The following is a 25,228-nucleotide window of genomic DNA, read 5'->3' on the forward strand; positions in this document are numbered from 1 at the left end:
TACCGACAGGGATCGTTCCTGCTGCTGAGTATCTCATGAAAAGAATTAGCTGTCTCTAAATGTCAAATAGAAGGTGTGATAAGGAGGAAAAAACAAGGGGAATGGTTTTCAGTGACATCAGTGACAAAAAAAAATACAGTTTTAGTTTTTTTATTCAGATTCAAGATAGCCAGCATCTTTATCTTCAAGCAAAATCAAGATCAGAATGAATGTTTGTGTGTGGAAATGTGATACAACTATAAAATCCTGGACGCATAACAAAAGAAAAATGTTCTTGATGTGTCCAAAAAGCACATTTTAAATTCTCAGACACTCATATCAAGCCAGTTAATAACAAACATTCATGAAACACAGAGTATTAAAGCATTCCTCACACCTCAATCAGTGTCTGTAGATCAGTATTGTCAGTGTGTGCGTGTGCTGAGTGTTAACGTTGTGCAGTTAATCAATTAATGTTCATACATGTAAGATTCCATGAAAGCCGTTCAGAACACGGTTCAAAGCTCGATGCGCTCCCTGAGAACAAACCCACCAACCAGCTAATGGTGATTTAAACAGAAAGAGTTCGAGTCAGCGAGGCAGCACTTCTACAGTTCACAACATCGTCTCAGTTAAAACAGTACCGCTGGTTTTAAAGACACTTGAGCAAATGGTTTTGTATAAAGGGCACTTTGAAGCTTTTGTGTTTTTCAAACTGAACACCATATTTCCCATTAAACTCTCTGCTTCCCTCAGAGAGCACAACTTCTAGTCCTCCAGCACCGTTCAGTATGCATTTAGTTTGAAGAGGAGCGTGCAGCAGCCAGATAACAGCCGATAATCGCTCTGAACTAGTAGAAGGGGTTTTGTGTACATTTTCTGGATCAGCTTCTTACTATGAGCGACGGGATCCTTCGTTAAGTATCAGTTTTGGTTATTTCACAATTCCAGAAAGGATCATATTACTTTTAAATGCCAAACATGGGTCATTTCTATTTGATTACATCACATTCAACAATGGTACCACTAAACAAGCCACCTGCCTGATAGTCTCTCGCCCTTATCATCCCGTGATGGCCCTTAAGCCGACCCACCTGGCTCTAGCAGGGTATCAGCACTGGATGGTTCCTCCTCCACAAGCCTCACACTGCAGCGCTGCTGTCCGGTAAGCCTTCCACACCACCGGGTCCTGCAGACACACCGTGCCACCGCCTCGCTTCTCCTCCGCCTCGTTCCGGTTTATATCTCCCACACACACCCAGCCTCCTCCGGCCCCCGACCCGGCCGCCTGGGGGCTGACGGCCCACTTGGAGTGGTCCTTGCTGTTCCTGAAGGTGAACGTCTGCCCCGGGTTGATGAGCGTGATGTCCAGGACCTTCCAGCCCTGCGAGCAGTCGGACGGGAGGGTGCCATGGGAGCGAATCCAGAACTGGACCAAGAGGTCTGACTGGAGGGTGGGGGCCACCCAGGAGTGGTACAGGTCTGATGAGACAGAGATGTGTTTTATTGTATGTAAACTGCCTGCATTGTGTTAAACAATGTGGTCTTAGTGAGGAGTTGAACTACACGCTCACATTTACACCTGCAAAGAAACTCAAGGTGAAGCTGAAACAAGATGAACTGTGGCCGGGACAAACTTTAAACTTGCTCCAAAGTCATACCGTTGTCAAAAGAGGCTCCTTTAGCGAAGCTGATGAAGTCGGTGCTGCCCTTTGAGGTCAGAGTCACGCTGCGATTGGACACAGGTTTGAGATGTGGAGAAATGTGACCGGGCAGATGTTTTTTCTTACAGACAGCAGCCAGCGCGGGCACCAGGGACGCCAAGGACTCCGGGACGTCGCAGTCGTACACTTTAGGCTGATTGATCTGAAGCTGCTCTCCTGTGGTGCAAAACAAATTAGATTTAAGGCGAACGCTGCTAACGGCACTCCAGAATCACTCCATCTGTTAAGTACAGTAAGTGAACAGCACTGTCTCGGTGACATTGGTGCAGAGGCACTGCAGCGGCTGTGCAGAAGCAGATGAGAACGGATTACTACACAGAGGTATAAGTACACATACAGTCTAACAACCTTAACGTTTACTGCAATGAGATAAATCCATGTATGCATTTATCTATGTCTACTTCAGGTAGTAATTTCCCACGTCTCTCTTGCTGAGTGCATTTAAGTGCACATAAACGTTCTTTCCGCGACAGATTTCTCCCTGTATGGTTCTTGGTGTGAAACAGAAAGAAGCCTAAAGATTGACACCACGACTTGAATTCTTCTTTTTCAGTGTTACAGACATTGGCGGCCCTTCACGTGACATGAAATTAATGTACTAGAATTTAATCATCTGCAGTCTGTTTCAATACTTTCACTCTCAGCCTGTATTTAATACACTGCTGAACTGTAGTGCACCGGTTTTCCTGTGCGGCCCTCAATCACAGAAGAAGAAGAAGAATCAGAGGGACAGTCCCCTTTATTTGTCACACAACAAACATGCGCACGCCATGCATTGGTGAAATTTGTCCTCCACGTTTGACCCATCCTGGTCGTCCTTTGTCCATTCCTTTGTCACCATTGGTCAGGTGGTGATCTTCTTGCATGTGGGGGTTTTTTAAGGAGGATACCCCAGGTGAACACGGGGAGAACATGCAAACACCACACCTTTCCTCGAGCAGCAGGCACCGAAGGCATGGTGGAGGACACGCCCCCGGCGCCCACAGCGGGAATCGAACCCGGGACCTTCTAGCTGTGAGGCGACAGTGTTTCCACCATGCCACCGTGCCATCTGCAGGGTCCCTAAACCCGCGCTCAGTCATCAGAGCTTTTGCATCTTATTGTCACACAGTTTGGAAAGCTATCTGCTGAAAGATGCTCGGGAAATGCTAACACAAGCTAACTGAATCAAAGGTGAGTCCAACATGCTAGTTGTTCCTGTACTGGTCGATATCGTAGAACATTCCTGCTGCAAGGTGCCCGAAAATGAGACGTGAAATGCGATCGCCTTCTGCTATTTGACAAACCATTTCTGCTCTGTGTACACACGTCACACCCCGGACACTGTCACACTCTCAACATCCCAGCCGGAGAGGCAGGAATCTGATGGAGCACATGCATGCCGCAGTGTGAGGGCCGATATCTCTATGGTAACATACCTCAGTGTAATTACATTACCCCAGGCACTGCCTAAGCAACTGTGCCGCTGCTGGGTCTGCCAGGGAACTGCAGGCAGCGCGGTGACATGGTGATGACACCTGTTTACAGTGATTATCTCGGATCGGGACTGTTGTTGTATCAATACCTGACTGGATTATCAAGTGCTGGGTGACGACAGGACAGTAAGGACTGCAGAGATTCCTTTCAAGGTGAGAAAGACCTTAAAAGAAACACTAAGCACACAGCTTGAGATGGAATCTCCCAAATAAATGACTTATTTTTGACTGATGGAGATATCTGTAGAATGTTTTCTACTTTTATATTAAACAAAATCTTACATGTTTTCTATTTGATGACAGAAATTAAAACGTGAGATGTTTACGGTTTCAGAAAAATTCTAATATTCTTGGGGAAGCCTTAGAAAAAGCATTTATGCCTTCACTAAAAATATCAGGGAAACTCATACAGATACATTATATGTCTCTGTTATACTCACTGAAGAGCCTCCCTTATATTAGCAGGGAATTACATGACTGGTAGTTTGTATGAAACCCAATACATCAGCCTAATCTTGCAGAATGTTTACAGAACAGCAGGCTGCAAATGTTCAACATATTGTCCAAAAACAGAACCTTTTCACCAATATAGATAGAAGTTTGAGAAGGAATTCCTTCTTAATGAAAGCATATTTATTCACATTATAATAGCAGACATCTCTGCCTGCGCTGTAGCCGGCTGTGCGGCAGGCCTCCAGTCTTACCGATGGTCTGGAAGCGGTCGAGCGGGTAGGTAACGCAGAGGAAGTTTTGTCCGTTGATCATGCCGCTGCTGGGGTAATAATACTGTCCTGCCTGTCGCACAGCGGGGAACTGAGGGGTGCTGTGGACCAACCAGAAGCCCTGATTTTTATCCAGCAGGACAACACCTGAGGAACAGAGATATTCAAACTGTGAGCAAAGGTTTCCCCCCCAGATTTTTAGAGTTGATATGCAAAACCGCATAAACTCGGCTATGCACATTCACTTATTCAAAAATAAGTGTAACCTTACAGCGCGTGACACACATTTTCACTTCCTCACAATAACTGATCCATTAATTCACCACACAACAGAAATAAAATTATTTTTTACATTTGTGCTATTCCTTTTTCCTAAACCTGCAATATTTTTTTGGCCACTTGAGGGCAGCACAAACAGGTCATGAACACATACTGTATCATCACCTTTGACCTCAATGTGTGAGCCTGTTAGCAAACAGCTGCTAATTTATACATCCAGCAGTTACAGAGAAACATTAGAATTCCTTTGGAGTCGTGCTTCTGGCCACCTGGTGAACGTTAAGTCCAACATTTTAGCTCTGTTTTTGGTCTCCACCAGCTGCTGAGGGAAACATCTGGCTCTTTAGCTGCTAAGTGCTCCACTGTGCTCACCAGCTAGTCTCTAACTTTGTCTGTCTGGCCTTCGGCACTGTGCAGTTTGTGTGCAGAGGGTTTTCAGAGCTTTTTCCCTTAAAGCAGCTGCCAGTTGTGGCTGAAAACAACAGTACGAGAGCAGTGAGAGTGAACCAAAGCGGTAAACATTTGGGCTGGACAAACAAACAACGAAAGCTCTGTAAAGCTGAGAGGAGCTGCAGAATCTGCTGATAATTCTTTGCAGCTTTCTCACTGTTGCATTGTTTTTATTCTGTCATTTGATGCATTGTTACAATAAAAATATGAATTATAGATGCTTTAAACATGCATTTTCCTCTCACATCATATTGGCTCATCAGATGCACAAGACAACAATAAAAGCTGTGATTTAAGAAATCCTCAATTTTAAACAGCGTTGGAACTAATTTTATATACGCTGTTGTTGCATGTATGACACACTTGCCCATATTTGCTGGTTTTGAGTATAAAGTCAGGTCTCTCGCAGCCTCGCTGGGCTATGCACGTACAGGATCTGGGCTGCTCACCTTTTGTGTGCCCCCCACTGCTTCCACTGTTGTCAACCCATCTGTCGCCAAAGTCCGCTGGTGGCCTCTGGTCATTGTAAAGGATGTACGCTACTTCTGTGCTCTGTGAAGGGGAGAGAGTTTATTATTGAAATGAAAAATAAAATGGTCATACTTGAGCATATATGAACCAAACCCAAAAAACACAGGCACACAAAAACTTCAGCTGAAAACACAATGAAACAACACAGTACTGGTTAAGCTGAGGTATAAATATATGTGTATATATATACAGGTTTTTGTATGACCATGCTGTGAAAGCTACTATATTATCTTCACGCAGCTGTTCAGAGAAACAGACCGACTGCATATAAATGAAGAAGTAAATTTCAGTTCTCATTCTCAGTTTCTTATTCTGATCTAATAATGTCAAGAGGTTATAGCAGACTGTTAAAAGAGGCTTATCGCAGAATCCAGTAAGTCTGTCTATAAAATGAGAAGTAGTAGTAGGACTGCAGTGAAAAAGCAGAAGCTGGCAGGAATAAATAACATCTGCTGATGTCCAAAAAAACAGTTTTCAGTGCCAATGTTCAATACCAATACATTGGTATTCAGTACCAATGCTTGCAACTATGTTGCAAAGCAGTTTTGTTATATAGTTGTAATTTTGATAATATTAATACTTGAGGAAGATTTACAACCACTGTGGCAAAAGCTATCAAAGATTCATTTAAATAATCCAATATTACTATGAAAAAGATGCAGACTCTGGCACTGCTAATCACATTAATCCTGATTCTATATATGTAATAAATGCACGAATAATAACTCTGCATGACATGTAGAAGGACACTGACTTTTACCAGGGTGATTTTCTCGAAAATGAGCTCTCAGCGAAACAAAAGTGGATTCACAATGTCTAGACTCAGTATTTGCTCCATTTTTGCCAGAGACAAAAAGACGCCTGCTTGAAGCAGACCTTTCTTTGTGAGTACAGTTGTCCAACTGTCCTGCCCAGAGCTCCTGTGGTGTCGTTCACTTTCCTCTTCCCATTAGTCCACCCTTCACTCCCTTCTTCCAGCAGTAAATAGTTGTCGCCCTGCTGGGCAGATTTTATGTCATGTTCTTTGGGCAGCTTGTACATGTAGAACCTGACAACGAGAGAATCAGGCAGTACGTCCACATGAGACACATAGAGGAAGACATTTGTGAAGGTGTAAATGCAGCAGCTTGATGCCAAACTGATATTGTTCCAGTTTTCTGGTTAGCTCTCCTGTGACACTTAATGAGATTAAAACAAAAATGTATTCAAAACACCAGTTTCGTTCAGCATTGCTATCAGTGAATTACCAATCAACTGCAGCTCCATTGTCATTGTAGCAGCTGATTGGTGAGGTGTCGCCCCCTAGTGGTGCACTGAAGCTCAGCAGGGAAAGGAACAGAAGCATCTGAGGAAAAAAATCAGACTTCAATTAATCATTACAAGCAAATATAAATATTTTTATACTAATAATAGTATTTGGGACATTAGTGAATTAAAGGATAGGACAATACTGACATGGCCATATGTACAATGAAAGGGTGGCTGTAATTTCTTGTCTTGTTCACCCTGCTAGCAAAGAGACTGCTTCTTAAAGCAATTTTAATGCCAATGACAGGGGTCCTCGTTCTGTGTACTGACTGAAGGAACAACGCTGTCAAACGCACACATGGATGTGTGAGTACTGTCAGAAGATGCACTTCACTTAATCCTGTAAAACCTACACAGGGAAGTGAGGCTTTGGTGTAACCTTTGCACTACTCTAAAAATGCATATCCAACATATTTTGAATTTAGACCACCCTCAACAATAAAACTGGTCTTACTCGCTGTAGTATTTTTGCACTACTGATACAACTTTATTTGCACTGAAATATTGAGTTAAGTAAAAGTACCAATACAACACTGCAGAAATACTCTAACAAGTAAAAGTCATGCATTCAAAAGTTTTACTTGAGCAGAGGTACAAAAGTATTAGCAGCAAAATACAGTGAAAGTGCTCATAATGCAGAATTATCTACCTCAGAATAATTCTGTATTATATGATTAAATTAGAATTAGTGATGCATTAATGAGTAAGCATCACTTGTAATGTTTTAGCTGGTAAAAGTGGAGCTAAAAAAAAAGAGTATATTCCCTTCTGTAATGTAGTGAAGAAGAAGTGTAAATGAGCATAATATGGAAATATTGAGGTAAAGTATAAGTACCTCACATTTGTGCTTAACTACAGCACTTGAGTAAATGTACATTCCCCCACCAGTCCAGTGTCAGGGGTGTCATTACAAACAGAAATATGTTATATTTTTACAAACCACAGTAATGTCATGTTATCTGTGTCTTCCACTTCAGGAGGAGCATCTTGTGACGCACAAACACCGTGAATTATAAATCTACAGCTCCGAGCCACAGAAAGCTCTAAAAAGAGGAAGAAATGCCTGATATATGTGAAAAATTACGCAAACTTCACTAATTAAAGCTAAAACTGGACTTCAAGTGACAACACAAATCACGGCTGAGCTTGTTGCTAACTGTCATAACCACGAAGGGAAAACAGAATGACCGAAAGCACAGATTAAGTTTAACTTTACCTCTGGTTGAGCGTGTCTCTTCTCATTAAAGTCCTGAATAGATTCTTATCTTGTTCCCAGCATGAATATAAAATGTGGCTCCCAGTCCTGAACAAGTTTCATCTTCATCCAGTTCCTTGTTTAGGTCCGGGACTACAACACCGGGATAAGTCAGTGACGTAACAAACCGTTCAACGACAGCTAACACCGACAGACTTCTTAAAGAAAAATCATTACAACAAACACGAGCTAAATTGTTTTAAACTATAAGAGTATAGCATGTACGAAACAATTACTAAACGAAAATTTGATTCAACTCAGCTTAAATGATCCTCAACTTCCTAGCTTCCGTCTTATCCCTTTCTAAAAGTCCTAGGTTTCAGTCAAGTGGTCTGGACGTCACTGGGTGGGCGGGGCTGCAGAGAAAAGGCGGTTACAGCCACATTAACTTTGAGTTATTAAAATTAGATATCGAATCTAAATTGATAAGATTTGATCGATTAGGGCAGGACAGCTATATTAGCTATAGATAACACATTGTCACTGTTTTAACCACTATATATTGTCTTGGAAGGATGGAGAAGGATGGAGAAACCTATGAGCTTCTACAGTATACAGCATGAAGAGCCAGCAGGCCTCCAGACTACAGGCAGGGTTTAACTGAAGGTTCTTCAGACTTTAAGATTAAATCGGTTTTAGTAAAATACTCCATCACCAGGACTCTCAATCAACCACCTATAATAAAAATAACAACGGTCAATGCATGTTGACCTGGTCAGTATCTGGTCTCTGAACAAAAGCCAAGGCCATACCAGAGATATGATGGAGCATACTGACCCAGGCCCGGGCTAAATGCATATTTCACACACCCATCTCAAAAGTGGAACTTGAACCCGGTTAGCTGGCCTGCTGTTGTTGTTGTTTCCTGTTTGACTTTCACAATTTTGGTGAGAAGTGTGGTTTCGCTTTTGTTACGTGCTTTTCTTCTCCTCATCTGTTCCTCTTCTTTTCATTAGAAATGTTTGTTTTTATATCACCTGATGATTTGGAGCAGAGGTCGAAGAGCAGGTCACATGACAGAACAAAGAGCGTCGCATCAAGAATCTGGAGATATGTCACTACCTTTGACCTCACATCAGAAATTTATTGAATTAATTAATCCGCCTTTTTATAATTCGACAAACATGCACCATCTTCAAAGGTCATATTTCTGACTTACAATATGTTTTCACCTTCTGATTTCGATTTCAAGCGACAGTACTGGTCAAAGTGTTGCTATCACATATCACACAACTGGTGGTCAGTTTGAGGAAGTGACACAGCATCCTCTCATCACCTCTAACCTCACTTGTGCAGACCAGTCAGGACTTCCTCTGAAAACCTTGCTCTGAACTGACTGGACTGAACACCAGGCCCCTTCTGGCTGCTGACATCGTGTGGCCCTGGATGCAGCACATGCACATGCAGCATTTTTGCAGGTATATTAAGCCTTCAGAAACGAATAGTTGGATCAAGAGTTTAATAATTAATTCTGCTATTCATTAGACATGTACATCTCCTTTTTGTCTCTGGGGTGATGTGACCTTCAATAAAAAACGACTCGGTAACGTAAATCAAAATTCAGGAACTTTGAGATAACACCCTTTCAGTCCTTTCATTCTGTGAAAAATTAACAGCCTTATCTGGCTCATTTGTGCCCTAAATGGGACATCCCAGCTGAATGTCTTGATTTATATGCAACGGACTGTTGTAAAAAGATTAGACGCTATCACGAGTTTGTGGGAATGATCATTAATGATGAAGATAACACGATTTTTAAGGTCTTCTTGTTAGTGTCACTGCTAAAACGCGTGCAGTTACAGGCGACTGTTTGATATGCAAAGATGAACTGATAAAAATGAAATGAAAGAATGAAACTCTGACTAGAGCGTGTGCTGAATCTCTTTTTCTCCTCACGACGTTCTGGGACAGATGGAATAAATGGGTAAATGCAAATGGCTCAGATAGACATTTGTTTATTTTCTGGCGGAGAATCATCCACATACAGTCAAGCACTGTGTGGCCTTGGAGCTATTTCCTATTCACATCCTCGTCTGGTGTGTTAAATATCTACTGTTCAAATAAGGAGAAACAACAGAGACCAGTAGACTGCCTCCTCCACAGGAAGAATGGGAGCACTCATCGCAGACACTCAAGAGAATCCAAAATTTTCGGTAAGATAAGAAAGCATATCTACTGATCCGATTCAGGAGAAAAGTACCTAACTAGCAGTAAACTTTGTGATCTCATCAGGAACATCCCTCAAGTCATTAAAAGCTCTGTTCCTCAAACATTAGCGTCTTTGCTGCAGACTCAACAGCTTTAACACTGACCATCTGACAATCAAGCGGGATAGCAATTCCCTAAAACCAAGCATCGTCGTGGGCGACCATAAAAAAATCAGGCTATAAGGCTTCAATACTGGATGGCTCCCACAGTTCTTTTCATTTTCCATCTCAGGTTTGCAGCATGCACGGTAGTTCAGTTCTCTGCTCGTCCATGCGCCCCCCCTGGACCCTCAGCAGCAGGGAGAAGAAGTCCTCGTCGTCCATGGGACCAGGAGCTCTGCTGCGCTGGTCCTCCAGCCTGCCCTGGGCCTGCGGGTGGAAAGGTAAGGGGGAAATGAATGCCTGAAACTGTGTGGAAAGTCAGATACTTCTGACGTTTTGGACCTAGATGAGTTGTGATCTGCTGTAGCTGCACTCGTGTGTCCTCATAAAAGCATCTACACAATCTATCTTGCTTACTTGTGTCGTGAGAATCATATTATAGAGATCCTCTTTGGGCACAGGAACCGGCGCAGGAACCGGCGCAGGCTTTTTCACAAAAGAGAGCTGCTTTATGCTGCCTCTGAAGCTTCTGGCTTTTGATTTCGGCGGTGGAGACCTTTCGAGCTGCGCCCTCTGGTCATCCAGTCGGCGAGCTTGAGTGGTGGCCACCAGATCAAAAAACTCCTCCTTCTGCAGCGAAGTCATGGAGGAGAAGACGACTGTGGACAAATGAGAGAAAAGAGCTTTGATGGTCAGACGGCGGGAGACTTGAAGTGGTCAGCGGTCAAGTAAAGATGTGGAAACATTGAAGTCACAAAAGTTTCAAAACACTGTTGAGTCACAGAGGTATACCGGTAGTTTTGTGTTGTTTCAGCTGGATTAACATGAGTCAGCTTCATTACATGGAAACAAACGCAACAGTTTCGTGACTTAAACGCTATAAAACAGAGTATAGCTCCTCAAAGAGCTCCCACCTCTGTTCACTGGCCGGGTGGTGTTGGGCTCTGAGTGGCACCTCCTCCTCCTAACCCCACTCTCCAGCCTGAAGGAGCAGCGCTGATCATTGAGCCGTCTCCCCTCCTGAAGGGTGCAGAGCAGCTCGTACAGCGCCTCCGGGAAGTCAGGAGTTAACCGGTGAGCCTGAGAACACGCGGGTAGGTGGCAGAAAAAGAGCGAGGGGGGAGGAAAGGTTTCTTGGTGAGAGGCACAGACTGTTTGTTGGCACAGCAAAACAATTCACCCGACTCCTACGTACTCCCACATGCTCCGTAACAAAACGATACCTGCTGTTTTTCCACCACGAGATTGTTTTTCTTGTCGAGTACACGGTGGCTGGATTGTGAAGTCATGACCATTACAAACAAAGACTTTGTTCTCTGTCCGACCTGCTAAGTGAGTTATTATAGAGGGGATAGAACAAAGTAAAATAAACAGTCCACAAACCTTTTTTGGATCCACTTCTTGACTTGTTGTCCCTTCAGGCTGCTGCTCAGAGGAATTTAACCTCCGTACATCCACTCGAGGCTCATTTCGCGTAGCTTCTTCACCCTCTGTGTCACTGGGTTTCTCAGGTTTTTCGTTAATGCTCATCACATCATGTGTCTGCCCTTCACTCTCACTATCTCCTCTGCTTTGTCCATCATTCATGTTCTCAGTTTCCTCTGGTTTATCATCTTCGTGTTTGTCCCCTTCATTCACAACAGCCTCTCCTGTCTGGCCGTCTTGCGCGTTGGCTTCAGATTTTTCTGGACTCTGATCTTCTAAACACATTTTAGTGGCTATATCGTCTTCATTCTTGCGCTCTCCTGAGTGTTCCTCTTCCTTTTTCGGAGCCGACTCGCCGCTGAAGCTCTGTGAGATGACGACCGAACTGCTTGCTGCCTCTCTTTCAATAACACACTCAGTTTCGTCTCCCTCTTCGGTGATGACGAGAGGTTCCAGCAGCCCCCCTTCAGCCATTTCAACTTTGATCCCTGTGCAGTCCATTAATCTTACGGTCAAGCCCTGACAAGAAGATACACAGAAACAGGGGTTAGGTCAGAGATCTTAGGTCAAAGACTTCGAGGACCTCATTGTTAATGCTCCAGGGAAAAAACACTCAGTAAACATGGCACATACCAACTCTGAAGTTACTTAGAATAGACATGAATACAGCTATACAGCAGCAGTAGTGTCTTCCTTAGAAAGAAATGCACATGAAACCAGTTTGGCAGGTTCTAGTGTGGTGGCTCCAGATGTTCAAGCTGAAAATTCCATTGTAAGTCATATTCCTATCAGCTGTATGACAGCAAAGGTGTGTGACAACATCTTCGGAGATGTCACCTTCTTGCTGCTGACTGATGATTTCTGTTGGATGTTTTGCCAAACATTTCACTGAAATTCTTGCTGATCCATATATTCTCTTGTTTTGCCCTAAAAGCTAGCTCATTGTGCCACACAGTAAAGATAAATCCAGTCAGTTCACTCTTACCTTTGTGTTTTGAACTTTGTCTCCTCAAAGCGTCATCTCCTGAAGTCGCCACAGACGCAGCACAGCATTTTTAGGTTATCACTTGTCTTCTCACTATTCTTGTGAAGAAAAAAAAAGCGGCTATGAAGAGCTTTACATGCCGACGTGACAAGCTCTCGCCCTTTCTGTCTGCCTTGCTACCTTCTCTCTCTCGTCTCCTCTCTTCCTGTTCCTCTTACCACAGCCCACCCCTATTTATTTAGCCCACATCTGACAAGACATGAATTATTACTGTCAAGAGCAGAAGAAAACCCATGCATTTGGTTAGTCTACGTATGGTCCCAAGCACAGGTTTTCATCATCTGAGATCAACTTAAAAGCTGTCAAAAGACCCCTAAGCAGCTGCTGCTGTTAACTGCTGCTCATTTGATTATGACAGACTCAACTGCTGCATGTCGAAACAGGCGCACAGTTCTTCTGACACTGCTGTGGTTTTGGCACACATCCTGTTGACTTGCTGCTAAAACAAGAAGTAGAGGCAGACAAGTGAGAAAGCTGTCTGAGTGAGATTATAAAGTTAAACCAGAGAAATTAAAAAAGCAGCCTCTTTAATCTGGAAGTCTCTCTTTTGATGCCTGTGGCCAGGCATAGCACTATAGGACGACAACAGCACATAATCTCCATTTTATTTAGTTACATCTTGTTAGTTCCTGTCACACACACACACACACACACACACACACACACACACACACACACACACACACACACACACACACACACACACACACAGACTTCTGCTTTCTGAAAATGCAGGGGGTGCAGATGTTTTGTTGTTGTGGTTATATTTAACCCTGCAGTGTTCGCCCTCAGCTGCCACAGAAAGGCACTGTTTACCCTGTGTTGCTGTGTGTTTACATGGCTGTACCTTTTCCTGCCAATCGCTAGGGGACCCTGCTTTCCGCGATGCCTCCGATCAGGCTGTGTTGTGCGCCTGTGAGCACAGTCGGGCAGCAGTCGTCGCCACTGTGCGTCGCTGGAAATGTTGCAGCAGCAGCCTCTGACGGGCAACGGGCCCTCCAACGGCCGGGGACTCGGCATGAGTGGCCACCCAGGGATGCACCCGCTTAACTCGGTACATCAACCTTCCCAGCATCGGTCCGACGGAGGAGGGGACTCGGGCCTCGAGGGCACAGAGAACGGACATGAAACCCGCAGAGATATTGGCGACATACTGCAGCAAATAATGACCATCACCGACCAAAGTTTGGACGAGGCACAAGCAAAGTTAGTGATAACTTTGATATATTTTTTAACTTTCAGTGTTATTGACCATCAGCTGCTTTTTTGTTTTGCCGCTTCGGCGACTCGACTCGCAAAGTTTCCTCAACTTCAACCTATTGTTTAGATTATTTAGCCAGTAGCTAACTAATTAGCTAGCAATAGCTAACGAAAACAAAGTTGTATTTTTTATAACCCGCCCATATCTAACGTTAGCCAGTGCTTATTGTTTCTTTGCTGTCATTTACAAACACGTATTTCTTTTAGCAGCAGTGATCTAAAACGTAACGTTAGCCATTGTTAGCCTGCTAGGCTACGTTTGCCAAGGCTAACTAGGTAAGGCTACAATTGGTAGCTAACAGGTATCGTTACCGCTAATGTAAGCGTTTAAACATTATATTCCTGTACATGTTAAGACTTAATTTTATCATGAACAAATGTAAATACGAGTGAACTTAATAGCTGCTGGCTACCGTATACCGTAGACAGTTTACCAGGGAACAGTTGCCTTCGTAGCTCTTAGCTAGTCAGAAGCTAACGTTTGCTGAAGTAGCCATGGTAAAGGCAGCTGGCCAACCACTGTTTTTGTGTGTGTTTTTGTTTTGGTCAATTTGCATGTCGTCAGAGTGCCTCTGCTAACAGCTAGCCTGTCACGCTAGCTACAAATCACTCTCTTTTCTTTATACACAGGAAACATGCGCTTAACTGTCACCGAATGAAACCTGCATTATTCAGCGTCCTGTGTGAGATCAAGGAAAAAACTGGTAACGCTTTTTTTCCCCAAATATTTAGACGTGTTTTGACGTGTTTATTAGCCATTGTGCATTTTATTTGAAAGCCGCCGCGGTGAGTTTTGACGCGCAGCGGGCTCCTGGCTTGCTGCGGCCTTATGAGACCGTGTTGACACGGTGTCATCAGAAGCAAATACAATCAAAACAAGTGAGCACACACATAAAGGCATTGGATTCCGGCTGTCAGTAAGTCAATATGTTCACTTATGATGTCAAAAACAAACTCAAACATAATTAGACAGCCTTAATGTAAAATGCTATTTGGCTTAAAAATAGAGACAACAGCTGGACAAACACATGCAAAGCCTGCTTCAGCAATAGGAAACATGTTAGATGTAGCTGGTTGGTTTGATAACTGCACAGTTAATCATAGCTGAAGTAAGAATTTATGCTATAAAAGATGATTTTATTTGATCGGCTGTTTAAATGCGTATGTTTAAAAGCAGATTCCCTCTGAGACATTCAACAGTCACGGCAATGTTTGCTTTCAGGCCTGCGCTCAGCCCCGCAAAAGGATGTTTTGACGTGGGTAATAAATAAATACTGAGCTAAGTTATTGCGAACTGTAAACATTATATACAAGTGGTGCACGAAATGTTTTGACCACTTCCAAACGTGGTACATCAGTGTTTCTTTTGGCTGACCCTGTGAAATTGAGCAAAAATCAACTTTTACCCACAAGTTGTACCAAAAACAGGAAATGTGTGCATGGATGTTCAGGCCTCAGATGAAACAAATGAGTGATGGCAGAAATATTTGCAGGACGGAAATGTAACGTGACTATGCCTTAACGCATCTGCAGTCCTCTGTTGACTTTCCACACACAAAATGAATAGACATTCGTCTTACTGACAGGCCTCTCAATGAGGAACGCCCAGGAGGATGAGCCTCAGGATCCTCAGCTGGTGCGATTGGACAACATGCTGCTGGCGGAGGGTGTGGCGGGGCCAGAGAAGGGCGGGGGCGCTGCCGCTGCCGTGTCTGCTGCCACCAGCTCGGGAGGGATGTCGCCTGACAGCTCGCTCGAGCACTCCGACTACAAAAGCAAGTTGAGCCAGATTCGCAGTATCTACCACACTGAGCTGGAGAAGTATGAGCAGGTACCGTGTCGCAACAGGAGACGAGTGCTGACATTGCCCGTACACGCTTTCCTGTACTAAAGCTGATCGCCAGAAGCGTAATCCATTGGCATGTTAGGTCTAGAGTTCAGTCACATAACTTCGCTCTGCCGGGGAGTACGTTTCTGTCCTTGTGTTGCTGATTAATTCATGGCAGGTATGAGCTCCATGTCTCTGTATGAGAAGCATTTTAAGATTAACCTACGCTGAAGCCCATTTCTGAGCAATTATTCAAAACATAATCAGATCTGTTGTATATGCACCACTGTAATGATGCTCATCAGCAACATACAGTACATTTTTCATGCAAGATGTAGTAAAACCTTCAAGACATAAGGCAAATTTCTACACTATAGTTGTGTGAGCTGCTTTATGGATCATTCAGATGCTGAATTTACAGGCGGGACGTGCCAGCTGTGCAAAGCCTTTTAGTAATTATGCTTATACGTGGCCATGAACAGAAATATTAATTTCCAGTTTCAGAATGTTTTTTATTGTGATGCGATATTTTCTTTCCATAACAAACTGACATGACAGAATACACCCACCTTCATTGCCTTTGCACACTTCTTTCCTTCACTGTCCGTCGTCCTATGCCTCCCCTGCCCAGGCGTGCACTGAGTTCACCACCCACGTGATGAACCTGCTGAGGGAGCAGTCGCGTACGCGGCCCGTCACTCCGCGGGAGATCGAGCGCATGGTGGCCATCATCCACCGCAAGTTCAGCTCGATCCAGACCCAGCTGAAGCAGAGCACTTGTGAGGCAGTCATGATCCTGAGGTCCCGCTTCCTTGATGCCAGGTAGGCATTGTGTTGACTTGTGTGTGTGTGAGTGTATAGACAGGACACGGGTTGTAAATCGAATCTGATAAAAATGAAGTTAACAAAAAAAACAGGATAGTTGTCTTTTTCCAGTACTTACAACCCGTTTGTGTCTCATCAGACGCAAAAGGCGCAACTTCAGCAAACAGGCCACAGAGGTCCTGAATGAGTATTTCTACTCCCACCTGTCCAACCCTTACCCTAGTGAAGAAGCCAAAGAGGAACTCGCCAAACAGTGTGGAATCACCGTCTCTCAGGTAAACCGTATAACATAAGATAACCCTCTGTAGGGGAACGCTGGGTGTGGCAGGCAACAGCAGTAGTATTCGGCGGTTGTGTTTGGATTTACTGCTCGTGATCAATAATTTACTCTCTTAAACATGTTTGTCTTTGTTTTTTCTGCCAGGTCTCCAACTGGTTTGGCAACAAGAGAATTCGCTACAAAAAAAATATCGGCAAGTTCCAAGAAGAGGCCAACCTTTATGCCATGAAGACAGCTTTGGGGGCCAGACAGGGCAGCGATTCCCCGCACACTCCCAACTCCACAGGTACCAAAAGATGACGAAGCCCACAGCGTGCAACAGGTCGTCTTGAGGCAGTGAAATGCAGTGTTAGTCTGCGCTTTTGTCCCAGAACATTTGGCTGAGCTGTGCACCTGAACACAACACATAACCTGAGGCGAAGGAAACTGAGCACGTTGGCATGATCAGAAAGCGCGAAGCAAACAAAGACAATTTGCAGTGACAAATTGTGGTTTTGAGCTCATCTGCTGCACAGTTATCTTTGCTCTCACTAACTTGCTCTGTGGCTGCTAGCCTCACTTTTCCTGCCACAGCCCACTTTGCTACAGACTTAGATTAGCTGCAGAGCTAAAGTATGAATCCCAAACAAGTCTCACATTCAGGCTTTTTGTCAGGCTGATCCTTTTTGAAAGACATCCGGACTCTTAGCGTTTAAAGGCAATACAATACACAATCATGAATTCCATCAAGCCTGTAGCTGCCACCACATTTTAAAAGCGTATAACTGTATGTAAAACGTGATTATTAGTAGTAAGCGCTGAGGTTTCTCTCCTGTTTCTGCCTTTCTTCAGGGTCTGGGTCCTTCTCTCTGTCCGGCTCAGCTGACCTGTTCCTCGGGGTTCCACCTGTGAACGGCGAGCAGTCTGCTTACCAAATGGGCTTGCAGGTACTTACAACATAGTTACACACTAAATGACATTGAAAATGTTGGCAAATTCCCATGAAAGCTCGAAAGCAGCAATGACTTGATCTAATAACAAGTGTCATCTGATTGTGCTGTCTCATAGAGCTCTGCTGTTGTCCAGAAACTATTAAAAACACATCAGTGAGCTGCACAGTTGCACTGAATGACATGTCCCTTCATAATGATGAACACACACACACACACACACACACACACACACACACACACACACACACACACACACACACACACACACACTGTAGTCAATCCCATAAACACTGTGCTGGTACCATGAATACTCACTAAAGCACCAAATACGTGTATTCCTCAAGAAATGTTGTTTTTTCTAACAAATGTTTTTATTGTTTTCCATTAATGAACAAATGAGCAAATACAGAACAAATCTTGGACCCGTCATCAGTGAACTGAATCCGTGTGTGCTTTGGCAGGTAGTCAGGGTCTTCCTCGTAGGTTTAAAGGGTTGCCAAATGTCATCAAATTTTAAAGAGGAGCCTCTTAGGATATATCTAATACATTTACTGGTAGCATAATGAAGAGTGTGTTTAATCCAGAGGGGATGAGTCGGGGGGGCAGGTGACTTCATTTTAGCTCTATAAGGCTTCTGAACTGAGGATCTGAGGATTGTGAATATTCAGAACTTCTGATAATATTGAAAAAAATCAGACCAAAAATGGCATAGTGATGGACCGGAGCATATGAATGAAGTCTGACTTTGGTCCAGAAGATTCGATGGAGGATTAAGTAACTCCATGTTCAGCACAAATAAAAGATGAGTGGACTTTTCAGAGAATTTCTTTCCTCTTGTTCTCAGTGAAATTTATATGGAAATCTTTCTACCATGAGGATTTAATCCCTCCCAAGGAGTCCATCCGGATGGGCTGAATTAATTCATGCAGTTGAGATATTACCCTTTTTAGGGAGGTGGTGTGTTTAGAAATGTATTGAAAGACGTATCAGGGTTCAGTTCAGCTGCAGGCCTGGAGGCAGCCGGCACGTGGTTCTGGTGGACTGAAGATGTTCCCACTCAGCCGAGTGGAGTCTCCACAGCCCTCTAACTCTGCGCTTAGACCAGAGAGAAATCCACTGTCCATGCTTGATGGAGGGGATGGATGATTTGCATGGAGTGGGACTGACATAAGAAGGCACAACACATTAAAGTGTTTCCTAAACTCAGAGGACAGTAGACTGCAATGACTTGGGGTGTTGGACAAATGCACCTTTCACTCCTGTTTGAGTAACGTGTCCTCAGAACTACAGTACCCAGCTGTTCATGGTAATTGTTTTTCCTTGTAAGATAGCATGAGAGAGACAGATTTCATGATTGTAGCCGATTTTGAGATGATTTTGTTGTGGCTGGTGAACGACCAGCGTCACAGCCAGTAGTGAACAACAGTGGTAGTGGTGGTGGTGGGGGGTGGGTTGTACTCGTGTAGTGCTAAACAACCTGTCGTGCAGCATCTGGGAGACCTAACTCCAGCTTTATCCTTAAAGGAACAGCGATTGTTTTATGTCCTCAGCATTTCATTTTTTCTTGATCAACAACGCTCACGGTGGATATTTTACATGACGACCAGCTACAGCTGACCGTTGTTCTCATTACCGGTGAATTGTTTGGTCTATAAAACATCAAACAAAACAATGAAAAACACTTGCCACAACGTTCTGGAGCTCGTCACCTGATGTCTCATTTGTCCAGCCAGCAGTCGAAGAGTCTCGTGTTGCCCTCTGACGCCTCGCCTCTCCTTTCGATTCCTCAGGCTAACGGGAACTGGCATGGTCGAAACTCCCCCCCGTCCGGCGCCTCTCCCCACAGCGACCACTCGGAAAACTCCGACTGATGGCCGTGCCCGCCGTCACAGAGCGACAGCGACGGAAAGTTTGAGGGTGGAGAAAGACAGAAAGAATGATTTCACACTTCCCACTTGGCTGCAGTTGTTTTTTGTACGTTGTTTGTTTGGTTTGACTATTTTAAAATGTACACTGTTTGTTTTTTTCTTTTCTTACTGCTCAGCGTCGGTTATTATTATGTTTGTATGATTAGCTGAGTGCACGGATGGTCGACTGAAAGTGTGTGTATGTGTGTGTGTGTTGTGTGCATGCAGGTGTGGTTTTATTATCGGGGTTGGAGGGTTTGTTTTCCACTACTTTTGACAAGTTACTGAGGTTTGTGTTTGTGGTTGGGAATGGGAGGGGGGGCGGCATTATCATTGATTTTAGCACACTATATCATTATTATTATTAATATTATTGCTGTTTTATTATTAGTGCTACAACTATTTTCATTTTAACAGCTCAGAAAGAGAGAATGCATTTAGTGAATGAGAGGGCAATAGAGAAAAATCCAAAGATTTTGTGTGTTTGTTTCTCTGTTTTGTTTGTTTGTTTTTGTTTTTCTACCGGGCTTATGTGTCCCTGTAAAATGAATGAAGTGCGACTGAGTCCACGTTAATTGTTTGAATGAGTATATCAACAGTGCTGTCTTTTTTCTGTACAGTGAAACACCTGTATTCTCTCTACCTCTTTTACAATAAAGACTCTCTGTATTCACAACCACATGGTGATCGGTCCAGATTTATGTGGAGGTCAGAATGAAAGGAGCTTCAGGTGTTAAAGGGTTGGTTTACTCAAATTACAAAAGACCTCAAATAGTTTGGGTTTTATTTGGCCATGTTTTTACATATTTGATTCTCTTTCCCCACATATGATGGAAAATTAAGTAACTTTCTGACTAGATCATTAAGATGAGGTGTTATGGGTGTTATAATAACTGCTGTAGGACTACATTGTGCGCCTCAGATATGGTGTAATCAAGGACCCCTGAGGGCCCACGGGCTTCAGTTCGTTAACCATTTATTGAAATATTAAATCAGAGAGCTGTCACGTGTGCGTCCTCTCCGTCACTCAGCTTTCCCACGGTCGCCTGGAAGCATCAAAGGGTTTCCACAAGCAAGTGTGGAACAACTGGAGCCAAACGGCGCGCCAGCACGACACGGCTCCCCCAAATGGCACGCGTGCTCCATTGTGACACGGAGGTGTGGATGCAAAATGTAAACCATTGTTACACCTTCACCCCGCGGACTGACTAACAAATGCAAAGGCGTGAAGTGTGAACGGTCGGTGTGAAGTGTCGGCACTCGCCGTAAGTGAGCGCACAGCTTATAGAAGGGAACAATGAGGGAAACAAATAATTTCTCAGTTTAGCGCCAGAAGTTAATTCGTAGACGGATGATGTCCCATGTTTTGGTACGTTAATAAACCAGCGGAACAAACGGACAGACGTGCCAACTCATTCACTGACCCGCACCTCCGCTGGTGGTTTCTGCGCTCTCAGCGGTGCAGCTGTACATCCAGATCTCTTCATGGTCCATGAGTCCAAATCCTATTATTATATATAATATAACAGGAGGTGAAAGTGCAATAAAAGGGTACAACCACGTTACTCACAATTTAGTGTCGCAGGAAATATCCATAAAAACTAAAATTATTACTATTAGAAATGTTTTAAATTGGTCCTAATTTGCTGTTTTTTGTTCAGATTTGTGAATTTTCACTGTGGTATTGCTAAAACCTGAGTTTCCATCATTGATCTCAGCTTAAGATAAACACCACAAAGAAAGCAAATCATAACTTGCATGTCCTATATTTTCAGGTAAAATTTCAAACTCTGCACTTTCCATTTTACGCACAGCTTTTTACGCACGGTTTTGCGCGTAAGGTTTCACACACATTTGTTCTGTTTTTTGCATCTTAAGCACGAGCTGGTGTGCTGCCTGGTGGTGAGATCGAGGCCTCAGATAAATAAACTGCAGGAGATGTCCATTTAATTAAAAGTTCCTCCGTTACAGTGAATAAAAAAACGGTGTGGAGGTGGGGAGGGGGTGGTGGTTTCTGGAGGAGGGGGTTGGGATGTAACATGTTGTCGGGGGTAGGAGGAGTCTTCGGGAGTCGCTGGGAGGAGGTAGCCAAAAAGAAGCAGGCTGACACACAAACCTCATTACCTGATCAGGAGCAGAGTGCGGAGGAGCTTCTCTGAACTGTCACTACTGGATGAAGACCGACTGGTTTGGACCACTGGAGACAATGAATCTGTTACAGGAAACGGAGGATGCAACAAACGAAAGAAAGGTATAATAAATTTTCGTGCATGTGTTATAAATTGCTTTATAAAGATAACGATTGCATTTTAATGGTTACTCTCAGATTTTTAAAGTGTTTGAAATGACTAGGTTGATTTATGCTGCGTGTTCTGAACTGAACGGAGATTGAATCATGACCACAGATGCGCATTTCGGTAATCCCCAAAATGTTTTTTGTCTCTCTGTGTGTATTCTAGTTCATAAAATCTCAGGTGGAGAAACGCCGCAGGGAGAGGATGAACCGCAGCCTGGAGCGTCTGACGACCATGTTGCTCCAGGAGCCTCGACAATTGGTAAAAATAATAAGAAAAACCTTTGAATGCACTTTGTTTATTCAATTTTTCAAAATGCATTTGCCATTTACAAAACTAAATAATAACTAGAACGTTATATTCTAAGGAAAGGTAATTATTAAGCACCGTTCAGGCCTCTGAATGAAGCCAGCAGACTCCACTAACATACCGATGTTTTCATACAGGGTGGGACTGAGCGCAGGGTGGAGAAGGCTGAGATACTCGAACACACAGTGCGCTTTCTACAGAACACCGGCAAAGAAGACAAGACGACAGCTGGAGGAGATGGAGGGGGAGAAGGTGGTGGCAGAGGCCGTAAACAGTCCTTCCAGGACGGCATCTCCACCTGCCTGCAGAGAGCCGCTCAGTTCCTGGGACCTGAAGGGAAAGGCCTGTGGCTCGGAGCAGCGCTGGATGCGTCTTTTGCCGCTCGCTTTTCCCGTTCAGACTCTGATCCTGCAGACGTCCACAGGGGAGCTGAAGCCCGCTCCTCCACCTCTCTGCCCCACACGAAGTCCATTCTGCGTGTGCTGAGGCAGAAGTCCAAGCACAGACTGCAAAGGCGAGCCTTCAGCGTGAACAGTGTTGCACATCCGTACCGGTTTCCAGTCCAGCAGGGATTTCCCAGAAAAGCCCAGCAGGCTCAGAAACAAAACCGGCTTGAGATCAGGGTGGAGGTACGATCGAGAAAACAGAGCCCGTCCCAGAGGCAGCCGGTCAGCCAGTCACTGTGGAGGCCCTGGTCCTGATCCTCAGACAGACCCTGAAATCTGAACATTTAATGACTTCAACAACTGACTGATATTTACTGGTGCCAACTGTTCCTGATAGAACATTTGCATTGTAGCGGCCTCTGGCCTTCTGATAACCCATAACCACATTGTTATTCATGCTATTTAACCGCATCCTCAAAGCCTGTAAATAATGTAAAAATGTCATTTGTACACGTGCTCTATGTGTGATCGGGTCGACTCACTCCTCTTGTTTAACGGTTTTGAATGAGCGCAGTCAGTGGGGCAGCCATCTATTCTGCCAACAGCCACGGGGACTCCCACACCGGGACAGACGTGAGCTGGATCATGTGGCCGAGGCCGAGCTGTCCGGCTGGGACTGCAGCTGTGCTGGAGAGCGAGTTTGGAGGTGAGTATCGCGGAGCCGATCAGTTCCTGTCCTCCTTCATACACTGCTAAAACCCCTCTGCTGTAGCTGCTGACATGACTCCAGAGTGTGATACTGAAGCGGATAATGATCGAGTGTCCATCCATCACATTTCCAGGTGTGGGACCTCAGGGTTCGAGGCTGGGAGAGCCCCTCACATTCACCTGCGTGCCATGATGTCTGCTGGCATCACTGACATCTGTGGCTCCGTGTACAACTTGTATTCTCTTTATATTTTATATGTCTTGTTTATTTTGCACACTAATTTATTCTGGATGTCTCCCTATGGTGAGCAGTATTCTTTTTATAAGAAAAATAAAACTTTTCTGAAAATGAAAACGCACGGTGTCACATTGTTTTCTGTTTAAAATGAGAAACAAGCCAAAGGCCTTTTGTCTGCACTGACAGCTCTTTTAAGTTTTGACTTGGAGGTGTGAAACATGGCGTCCTGCAGAGCTACATCCTCCAGGTGTGAAGTCTGGCCGTGAGTTCAGCAGCAGTTCTCACCTCAGAGACATCAAAGATCGTCCTGCTCACACATTAGTCACTCAGTTTGAAGGCTTTTTGGATTAAACTAAGAAAAAACGTTAATATAGCCTGGAGCAGATTAACAACAAAACGTGTTAAAATGAAGTTTATTAAATCATAAAATAATCCAGATTTAGTTGCAGCAAACAGTCCTGACACAGTGTGTGTTTCCTTCCATCTACTCTGTTCTTAAAGAAGTCTGACTGAACTTGTTCTGCTCCTCAAAACACATTATTGTCATATCACTTCTTATATAAGTACAGGCAGTAATTAGAGCACATTGGCAGTGTAACTGCAGTCACACCTTTTCAGAAATGCTGCAGAACTTTGTGCAGAACATCTACAGTCTAAGTTTCTATGAGGAACAACCACACGTCCAAGTTAACTTGTTAGTCAGACTCTTACCCTGACAGGATGAAGATGAAGGAGCTGGAAAGCCTCTCAGCTCATGGCCACGTTTGTTTTCATTGTAATTAGTATTCATTCTGTCCCCACATCGCCCCCAGCTGCTCACTGGACGCTGGTTTTCTGCGCGTGTCCGGTGTCACATCATAAACGTGTCTTAAGACCTCCCGCAGCGCTTTGAAGCTCAGTCACACCCACAGGACGTTTGTCCTTCACCTGTCATGGCTGTCTGATTGTTCCTGTTATTGTTTCTATTAATGATTATTGTTTGTCCTGTAAAAGCCACTCTTGGATCGTTTGAAACCGTCATAAAACCCACTTTAATAAAGCAGTAAAGTGTTCAGTGAATATTGGTTATCAACAAAGAAAAACGTTCAATCAGAGTGATGTGCGCATGAGCCGTGACCTCTGCTGTATGTTCAGTGATATTATGGTCTGTCATTGGGTCCTGCACATGAATAAAGTAATTATGAGACATCAAGAAAGCAGTCATTTTAATTTCTGGAGGAATTTTTTCGACTTGGTTTGGCTCAAATTAAATGTTGACATAAATCCAAACTCTCGAGCTGGATACGCTCGTCCATAAAAGACAATTCTATTATTTAAGTGTAAGATGTTTTTAATCTAATTTATCTTCAGTTCCTACACTCCATCTTTGTACAACCTTTACGGGATGACACTGAGCAAATGTGAGACAGCATGGGAGACTCTTTTCTGTCTCTTTCTCGTGGGAAACAGAGGACCAAGCGTCCATTTGCACCTTTATTATCTGTTAGAATTAGAGCATCATTAAAAGAAGTGCGTGGAGGACCGCGAGCTTTCTACTTCCCACACACACTTACACACACTGCTCACTCAAATGCAAATGACGCAGCAGGCTCGCGGGGTGATATTAATGATTTGACACGTGGACGTGGAGTTCATTGGGATCGTAAGTTTGTCTCAGTTTCAGTGAGGAGCGCTGACTCCGTCAAACGTCTCCCGACACATGGATTACAGCATATTGGTGTTTGATGTTCATGTGATAAAACACCGGCTTGTCATTCTC

The 25,228-nt window shown here is 44.0% G+C and overlaps 4 protein-coding genes across 5 annotated transcripts; 2 read left to right on the forward strand and 2 right to left on the reverse strand.

Moving 5' to 3' along the window:
- Positions 1-134: 134 nt before the first annotated feature.
- dnase2 (deoxyribonuclease II, lysosomal) lies at positions 135-7,820 on the reverse strand. The gene is made up of 7 exons (XM_070966540.1): positions 7,685-7,820; positions 6,408-6,505; positions 6,037-6,208; positions 5,079-5,181; positions 3,883-4,047; positions 1,641-1,859; positions 135-1,461 (listed from the first exon to the last, which is right to left on the reverse strand). Exons 2-7 carry the CDS (start codon positions 6,503-6,505, stop codon positions 1,091-1,093), a joined length of 1,128 nt encoding a protein of 375 aa, XP_070822641.1. The 5' UTR covers positions 7,685-7,820; the 3' UTR covers positions 135-1,090.
- A 1,843-nt stretch (positions 7,821-9,663) lies between these two features.
- On the reverse strand, positions 9,664-14,280 carry LOC139333659 (G-protein-signaling modulator 1). 2 transcript variants are annotated; one of them, XM_070966248.1, is made up of 6 exons: positions 13,350-14,280; positions 12,443-12,535; positions 11,416-11,976; positions 10,947-11,112; positions 10,450-10,691; positions 9,664-10,299 (listed from the first exon to the last, which is right to left on the reverse strand). In XM_070966248.1, exons 3-6 carry the CDS (start codon positions 11,956-11,958, stop codon positions 10,159-10,161), a joined length of 1,092 nt encoding a protein of 363 aa, XP_070822349.1. In that variant the 5' UTR covers positions 11,959-11,976; positions 12,443-12,535; positions 13,350-14,280; the 3' UTR covers positions 9,664-10,158. The 2 variants fall into 2 exon arrangements, with proteins under 2 accessions (XP_070822349.1, XP_070822348.1); XM_070966247.1 differs by having other exon boundaries at positions 12,443-12,540; positions 13,350-13,604.
- pbx2 (pre-B-cell leukemia homeobox 2) lies at positions 13,464-20,213 on the forward strand. Its single transcript, XM_070966246.1, has 8 exons — positions 13,464-13,708; positions 14,393-14,466; positions 15,349-15,593; positions 16,222-16,412; positions 16,555-16,690; positions 16,840-16,981; positions 17,527-17,621; positions 19,418-20,213. The coding sequence occupies exons 1-8, from the start codon at positions 13,464-13,466 to the stop codon at positions 19,496-19,498; spliced, it is 1,209 nt and encodes a 402-aa protein (XP_070822347.1). The 3' UTR covers positions 19,499-20,213.
- A 1,459-nt stretch (positions 20,214-21,672) lies between these two features.
- LOC139333660 (transcription factor HES-7.1-B-like) lies at positions 21,673-23,576 on the forward strand. The gene is made up of 4 exons (XM_070966249.1): positions 21,673-21,785; positions 21,994-22,089; positions 22,275-23,229; positions 23,366-23,576. Exons 1-3 carry the CDS (start codon positions 21,708-21,710, stop codon positions 22,836-22,838), a joined length of 738 nt encoding a protein of 245 aa, XP_070822350.1. The 5' UTR covers positions 21,673-21,707; the 3' UTR covers positions 22,839-23,229; positions 23,366-23,576.
- Positions 23,577-25,228: the final 1,652 nt, after the last annotated feature.

The sequence above is a fragment of the Chaetodon trifascialis genome, chromosome 7 (genome assembly GCF_039877785.1).
Source record: "Chaetodon trifascialis isolate fChaTrf1 chromosome 7, fChaTrf1.hap1, whole genome shotgun sequence".
NCBI lineage: Eukaryota > Metazoa > Chordata > Actinopteri > Chaetodontiformes > Chaetodontidae > Chaetodon > Chaetodon trifascialis.

Excerpts from the sequence above, each read along its gene's own strand:
- LOC139333660 (XM_070966249.1), top strand. The coding sequence starts at position 21,708 with ATGAAGACCGACTGGTTTGGACCACTGGAGACAATGAATCTGTTACAG. Across the intron at positions 21,786-21,993 it reads ATGCAACAAACGAAAGAAAG|TTCATAAAATCTCAGGTGGA; the intron begins GTATAATAAATT and ends TGTGTATTCTAG. Across the intron at positions 22,090-22,274 it reads TCCAGGAGCCTCGACAATTG|GGTGGGACTGAGCGCAGGGT; the intron begins GTAAAAATAATA and ends GTTTTCATACAG.
- LOC139333659 (XM_070966248.1), bottom strand. The coding sequence starts at position 11,958 with ATGGACTGCACAGGGATCAAAGTTGAAATGGCTGAAGGGGGGCTGCTG. Across the intron at positions 11,113-11,415 it reads AAGAAGTGGATCCAAAAAAG|GCTCACCGGTTAACTCCTGA; the intron begins GTTTGTGGACTG and ends GCGTGTTCTCAG. Across the intron at positions 10,692-10,946 it reads CACCCGGCCAGTGAACAGAG|TCGTCTTCTCCTCCATGACT; the intron begins GTGGGAGCTCTT and ends ATTTGTCCACAG.
- pbx2 (XM_070966246.1), top strand. The coding sequence starts at position 13,464 with ATGTTGCAGCAGCAGCCTCTGACGGGCAACGGGCCCTCCAACGGCCGG. Across the intron at positions 13,709-14,392 it reads TTGGACGAGGCACAAGCAAA|GAAACATGCGCTTAACTGTC; the intron begins GTTAGTGATAAC and ends CTTTATACACAG. Across the intron at positions 16,413-16,554 it reads TCCCGCTTCCTTGATGCCAG|ACGCAAAAGGCGCAACTTCA; the intron begins GTAGGCATTGTG and ends GTGTCTCATCAG.
- dnase2 (XM_070966540.1), bottom strand. The coding sequence starts at position 6,505 with ATGCTTCTGTTCCTTTCCCTGCTGAGCTTCAGTGCACCACTAGGGGGC. Across the intron at positions 6,209-6,407 it reads AATGGAGCTGCAGTTGATTG|GTTCTACATGTACAAGCTGC; the intron begins GTAATTCACTGA and ends TCTCGTTGTCAG. Across the intron at positions 1,860-3,882 it reads CGACCGCTTCCAGACCATCG|GAGAGCAGCTTCAGATCAAT; the intron begins GTAAGACTGGAG and ends TTTGCACCACAG.